General features: G+C 38.1%; 2 protein-coding genes and 1 long non-coding RNA gene across 4 annotated transcripts in view; 2 read left to right on the top strand and 1 right to left on the bottom strand.

The window, feature by feature from the left end:
- The window catches only part of LOC106528914 (uncharacterized), a gene marked incomplete in the record, with an annotated part of 48,012 nt that overhangs the window by 20,122 nt on the left and 20,909 nt on the right, over window positions 1-6,981 (top strand). The window contains 1 exon segment of the mRNA XM_014024197.1: window positions 4,139-4,381. Within this exon segment, the coding sequence (XP_013879651.1) occupies window positions 4,139-4,381 (243 nt within the window).
- LOC106528920 (uncharacterized) overlaps window positions 1-6,981 on the bottom strand; it is a 52,677-nt gene that overhangs the window by 24,969 nt on the left and 20,727 nt on the right. Inside the window, exon 2 of the long non-coding RNA XR_001311561.1 lies at window positions 4,280-4,384. This is a non-coding gene — a long non-coding RNA (uncharacterized LOC106528920). The remainder of the gene's footprint in view (window positions 1-4,279; window positions 4,385-6,981) is intronic.
- The window catches only part of LOC106528915 (UDP-glucuronosyltransferase 2A2), a 21,819-nt gene continuing 20,042 nt past the window's right edge, over window positions 5,205-6,981 (top strand). The window contains exons 1-4 of one of the 2 annotated variants that reach the window (XM_014024198.1): window positions 5,225-5,978; window positions 6,102-6,250; window positions 6,396-6,527; window positions 6,807-6,894. In XM_014024198.1, coding sequence (XP_013879652.1) covers window positions 5,261-5,978; window positions 6,102-6,250; window positions 6,396-6,527; window positions 6,807-6,894 — 1,087 coding nt within the window. In that variant the 5' untranslated portion in view covers window positions 5,225-5,260. Of the gene's footprint in view, window positions 5,979-6,101; window positions 6,251-6,395; window positions 6,528-6,806; window positions 6,895-6,981 lie in introns of both variants that reach the window. The other variant, XM_014024199.1, reaches the window with a different exon arrangement.

The raw sequence follows: 6,981 nt of genomic DNA, 5'->3' as shown, positions 1-6,981 counted from the left end.
ATGCATGCATGCATACATACATATGATATAGAAAAATAATGTCTCTAACCTCATGAGAACCTGCATCCTAATGTTGAGGACATTTGTTTTGTACTGGCTGTCTTTATTCAGAAGGACTTTTTTAAGTTTGTTTTATGTTAAGCAATTTTTTTTAACTGAGCCTTTAAAGGCTGATTTATAGTCGTGGTTTGGAGCACGCGCACACTCTCCGGCAGTGGAGGTGTTTATACTTGGTGCTTATATTGCAGTAGGTGTCCTGATGCATCTCAGTAATCCAGGTAAAAAAATCAAAAAGAAAAAAATTGTATAGGTCTTCTGGACGGGTTCTTCTCTAATGAAACGTTTCATCTCTTCTCCAAGAGACTTCTTCAGTCTGAGAGTTTCAGGCAAAATTCAGGCTTTTAAGCCCTGCCTCCATGTGACTGATACTCACATCACTGTACATTGCAGTAGATTTCTCCAAATGGACACATGGAAGTATATTTTATGACTTGTGAAAATGTAAGTAGGAGAGCAAAATCTTGACAAACTATAAGAACAGTGCGCGTCACACGCAGCCTTTGCAGAGTTATAAAAATTTGGAGGCYCATGACCACACACCAGGACAGCGGGTGGGGACAGCACAATTGTCATTATTGGTGTGCGCCCGGCCTGATGCGTCAACTATAAACCTAGCACAACTCGACGCGCCACGCACCGTTCAGTTTGTTTGTTCATCATGCTTTTGCTCTACTGTTTACAACATTTCACAGGCCATAAAGTGTACTGCCACATGTACTTTTGGAGAAATCTACAACAACGTAAGCGCCAAGCCGGTGTGGACTGCGCAAGTAACCAAAGTGGTATAAAAACCCAGCCTATGTGGCACCGCAAAACAAGCATGCTGCAGTGACCACAGGGTTGAGCTCGGCAGCGCCTCTACAGGCCGGACCACCCGCCCATCCAGCCCACCGGGAAACCCCCAGTAGACATGTGTGCCAGTCTCCCCCTGCTGTGAAAAAGGCAGTGTACACCCTGGACAGGTCATACGTCCATCACGGGGGACACAGAGACAAATCACCATTACACTCTCACCACAACTAGGGACAATTTAGAGTTGTCAATCAACTTAACATGCATGCATTTTTGGTCTGTGGGTGGAAGCTGGAGTACCTGGAGAAAACCCATGCACGTACATAGAGAAAATGCAAACTCTACCCAGAGAGGTCCCCCATAAATCCAGTTATAATATCAGAGTAATATTAAAAAAAACTGTTAATAACAACGTTTGTATCTAATGTATGTTCATTGTAACAGGAACTCCCACCAGTGGTTGTGAATTGATGGGCAAAGCAGACATCTGGCTGATAAGAACCTACTGGGATTTTGATTTCCCTCGTCCACTCCTCCCTAATTTTAAATTTGTTGGAGGGATCCATGGCAGACCTGCTAAACCTCTACCAAAGGTGGGGTTTTATTCACTTTTGTACACCAAAAAAAAAAGAAAATTGTAGGTCAACATAGTGATAAAAATGTTCAGCTATTTATAAAAAGAAATCAGCCAATGAAATGTTGAAAGAAGAAAAAGCCTACTGTCTGACTTAGTGACTGGATAAATATTTTGTTCTTGCAGGATATGGAAGAATTTGTCCAAAGCTCTGGAGATGATGGCATCGTGATCTTCTCTTTGGGATCAATGGTCAAAAACGTCACCACAGAAAAAGCAAACATTATAYCCTCAGCCCTCGCACAGATTCCACAAAAGGTAAGATAAAATTCTGTAAATGTTGATTTGTATAAAAAATGTGTCTAAATGTATCTTTAATGGTTGCCAAATTAATCCACTGTAGTTCTTAGTCAACTTTAAAATGATGAATAATCTTCATCCTCGGGTTTGATTAATGAAAGATGACTTTCACAAATTGTTTGGTTAAATAGAGAAAACAGCTTTGGTATTAAATCCCTAGTTTGACCCTTTAAAACTAAATATGACGATCTTCTATTTTYTTATCTTATAATTGAAAATAAACAGTAAACACTATCACCTTCTGTTTGTAGGTGCTGTGGGGATACAGAGGGAAGAAACCAGACACTTTAGGTTCAAACACTAAACTTTACAACTGGATTCCACAGAATGACCTACTGGGTGAGTAAAGATATGCARCCATATTTCAACATAAATGGAAAGGACTTTTTTTAACCTGCACAAATTGTGAAAAAAAGTTATATAATATCTACACAGTCAGTATAGTATTAGTAGAGCTTAAGTGGAGTAGATTAGCTCCTACTGAATGAACTTTTCAAAACGGAATGGAGGGGAAACAAGCATTTTATTTTAAAGGTGTGCAAGTATGTCTGCATGTATTAAAAGAAATTTAAAATAAAAATACCAAKTCTCATAACATTGAGTTTATCAGGTGCTACAAGGTCTCTGGCTACATTTTTAGGGCTAAAATCATGAACTGGGACGGCAGCCCAGTCCACTACCATTTTAGAACATCTTGGTGGCACACGGGCACCTAATAATCACAGAGGGTCCACATTACAGAAGATGACACTCCCAGTCAGCTGATGTCAGAGTTYTGGATGTGTGGGATGGTGTAGCTGTTCCACTTTGATTTAGTGTCGTAGCATCAATAACATGGTGGTAACTGTCAACAAGCTTTTGAACAAGGTGGACAGATGAAGCCCYTTGGCTGCTGGAGGGACTGGACAAAACAACCAATGATAAACAGGAGGTCTGTTGAAATGATGGGGTGTCCTACACCATGTTTAGTTGTGAGGGCTGAGAAATTAGTCTAAATGACCGTTGGAAATGTGGCAAGAAGTTGATCAGAATCATTTAGGATATAATGTATAGAGTCAGCGCTGCTTAAGGTGAGTTAGTAAAAAGTAACTGACAGCAGAAATAYTATGTCAGCTCTTGGAGTCCACCTGCAACTGGAATCTGAAAATCAGCACCAAGTAGGGGAATGGGCATCTTAACTTTCACAAAATCCCAACAAGCCATCTGTCCACCAAAAGAAGGTTCCACATACATGATGTTGGAAGTMTATATAAGGCACTGAGTGCTGCTTATATTGGCGGGACATATACTGTAGGTCAAAATGTTAAAAGATTAAAAACACTTCGTAAGGATAATTTATAAAACAAATTATAAACGTTTGTTAACTTTTGCATTCATCAGGTCACCCTAAAACCAGAGCTTTTATCACTCACGGTGGAGCAAATGGGGTTTTTGAGGCCATCTACCACGGTGTTCCCATGGTGGGAATCCCAGTGTTTGCTGAACAACCAGACAATGTGGTGCACATGAAGGCCAAAGGAGCTGCAGTTCARGTTGACTTCACCTCTATGACAACTGAGGGCCTCAGAAATGCAATCAACATGGTCATCAATGATAAATCGTAAGTCTGAATACATGTATGCACAAAAACTGTTTTTAAAACAAATGCATTAGAAACAGTTTGGTTTAAATATTTACTCTCGTTTGCTAATTTACAGTGTGCTCAGACTTCCTGATTCCTCCTGTCCTAAATGTCTGCCTTTATTTCAGTTCAGCTAACAAAGCAAACATGAAGAAAACATAACAAAATAATTCTTTAACTCATCTGAAATCAGCAGCTGGCTGCTTGTGCTTCTCTTTTATGATGTAATGCACCATTTTTACCCCTACAATACATAACATAGAGTGATAGAAAAGTGTTTTAAAATCACAAAAATTTGCACTTGGATTTTTCAGATTCAACAGAACAACCTTAAACAGGAAAAAATCATTTTAGAAAAAAAAACATTGCATACAGGTCAGCTTGTGAAAGTTGATTTTAAACTGTATTTTATGAGTTGAGAGACATTTTTTAAGAAATGCCTGAGTTCGCTCAGCATTTATTATCACATTTGTTTCCCCTCACCCTCCTTTATAACCACTTTTATAACATACACTTTTAGCATAATGAACTCTTCTTTATTGTCAAGTTATGACAAAGAGACGTAACATTACCTCGTGGAGTCACATCATACATTTGGTGTAACACCGGCAGTAAGGACCAGGTTCTGTCATTGTTTTTTTAATGTCTGAATATTATCTATAATATAATTTTGATGTCTAAAATTATATTTTTATCATATAACTGCAAATTCTTACTTTTTCCATTCACAGCTACAAAGAAAATGCCCTGAGACTGTCCAGAATCCACCACGACAGACCCGTGAGTCCTCTGGATGAGGCAGTTTTCTGGATCGAGTTCACCATGAGACACAAAGGAGCAAAGCACCTGAGAGTCCAAGCCCATGAGCTCACCTGGTACCAGTATCACAGCCTGGATGTCCTGAGCTTCCTCCTCACTGTAGTTCTGCTTCTCATCTTCATCTTCATCAAGACCTGCAGCTTCTGTTTCCAGAGGTGCTGCGGCAGAAAAAAGACAAAGAGGAAGGCTGAATAACAAACTGAACTCAGATTTACTGCAGACAAATAATGACTGGATGAAACATGAAAGATGAGACCAGTCACATCTCCACCTTGAAGTTTATGTGGATATTGTTCTGTTTTGTGTTTTTAAATAACTTCAGCTGCAAACAGGAATTATATTTCCTTATTTTATAATTAAAGACTCATGATATTTGCCATATAACGAACAATCCTCACTGAGGACCTAATTAAGAATTGTTCTAACCATACAATCAACATCAGAACATTTAAATTTCTACATTTTTATTTGCAACTAATCTAATCTGATTGCATGAGCTTCATTTTATGATTTAATTACATGCTCTTGGCTGTATAAGTAACCTATTTCAAAGAAACATCAATAATACTGGGTGATGGACAATAAATCTAATCACTTTATCAGTACAAACATTTGCATATCTTGTACATTTTTCCACATAAATACTTTAAGAATCTGAAGTCTGTATATTTACGTTCTTTTTTTAATACTGAAAATGTGATATTTTTAAGAAATACCAATTATAAAAAAATCTGTCAGAAGAAAATATTTATCTACTTTAGAGCTGCAGAATATATTAAAAAATTAACAACCAGACCCAGCTAAAAATCATACAGACAGAGACCGGGGCTGTTTTTTACTTTCAGTTTATTAGTTTTTTAATTAGGAGGTTGTCTTTATTACTCTACTACTGCCTATTACCTTTTACCTCTTATCAGCTCAGGTATGTCATACAGTACAAAGATGACAAAGTCAGAGTTCATGTAGTTAATAAGTATCTTTAAGGTGCAGCTTTAAAGCACCGCAAACACATTTTCTGCAGACAAACAGCCACCATGGAGCCTCGTCTCTCTGTCTGCGTCCTGCTGGTCCTTTGTGTAACGGGGAGTGTGACTGGAGGAAAGATTCTGGTGTGGTACACCGAGGCCAGTCACTGGATCAACATGAAGCCGGTCCTGGAGACACTGGTGGACAGAGGACACCAGGTGACGGTCCTGGTCCACAGCTCGTCATTGTTCATGAACAGCAGTGAACCCTCTCGCTTTCAGTACGAACCCTTCAACGTCTCTCTCTCTGTGGAGGCTATAGAGAAATTTGTTGAAGACTTTCTTAACTTTTTCATGTATGAGATGGAACATTTAAACTACATTCAGATTTACATCAGATTTATAGAAATAATAAAAAAGAACATGCAAACTACTCTTACTCTTCTGGACGGTGTGGTGAAATCAGAAACCATCATGAAGAAGCTGAAGGAAGGAAACTATGATTTGCTCCTGGCTGATCCCATCTACCCTGGGAGTGAATTAACTGCAGATATTCTGGGGATCCCTCTGATTTTTTCTTTGCGATTTTCTATTGCTCATCACTGGGAAAGAAAATGTGGTCAGATGCCTGCTCCACCTTCCTTTGTCCCAGCTGCTATGAGTAAACTGACAGACAAGATGAACTTCTCAGAGAGAGTTTTTAACGTCCTCTTCTACGCTCTACAGGATATCGTAGTAGAACAGTTCATGTGGAAAGAGGTAGATAAATATTACTCAGAAATTAAAGGTAAGCGATGGAAAACATTACTGTCAAGCCAGACATTTTAAAAGTTGCTACCAATCATGATATCAGAATAATTTAAAAACTTTTTTTTAATGACTGTAATATCTATTTCATYTTCACTAACAGGAACTCCCACCAGTGGTTGTGAGTTGGTAGGAAAAGCAGACATCTGGCTGATGAGAACCTACTGGGATTTCGATTTCCCTCGCCCATTCCTCCCTAATTTTAAGTTTGTTGGAGGGATCCATAACAGACCTGCTAAAAGTTTACCAAAGGTGGGGTTTTATTCACCTTTATACATCAAATAATAGGTTAACAAATTGCTAAGCCTTTTCAAATATAAGTAAATTAATTTATGCTGAGGAAAGAGCGAGTTCTACTGGTTAGCTCAGTGACTTGGAAAATATTTTGTTCTTGCAGGATATGGAAGAATTTGTCCAAAGCTCTGGAGAAGATGGCATCGTGATCTTCTCTTTGGGATCAATGGTCAAAAACGTCACCACAGAAAAAGCAAACATTATAGCCTCAGCTCTCGCACAGATTCCACAAAAGGTCAGAGAGAAAATCTACAAGTGTTAGTTAAACTCAAATGAAATGTTTAAATGTGTCTTTTATTATCCACTATACAACAGTGCAGTTAGTCAATATACATTTTTGAATATTCTTAATTTCCAAATTTGTTTTTAGGGGACGTCCACAAATATTTTATTAAGTAGAAGAAAGTTTTAATAGTCTTCTGACACTTTAAAAAACACAAATTGAAGGTTTTCTATTGCGTTTTCTTGAAATTGTTTATAAAAATGAAAAAACTATTGCCTTCTCTTTTTTTAGGTGCTGTGGAGATACAAAGGGAAGAAACCAGAGACTTTAGGTTCAAACACTAAACTTTATGATTGGATTCCACAGAATGATCTACTGGGTGAGTAAAGATAAGATTACAGAATTCAACATCAATAAAAGAACAATGTATACCAGTCAATGTACGTATTTATACACACACACACAC

The sequence above is a fragment of the Austrofundulus limnaeus genome, unplaced genomic scaffold (assembly GCF_001266775.1).
Source record: "Austrofundulus limnaeus strain Quisiro unplaced genomic scaffold, Austrofundulus_limnaeus-1.0 Scaffold413, whole genome shotgun sequence".
Classification (NCBI taxonomy): domain Eukaryota; kingdom Metazoa; phylum Chordata; class Actinopteri; order Cyprinodontiformes; family Rivulidae; genus Austrofundulus; species Austrofundulus limnaeus.
This window is presented reverse-complemented; position numbering and strand designations above follow the sequence as displayed.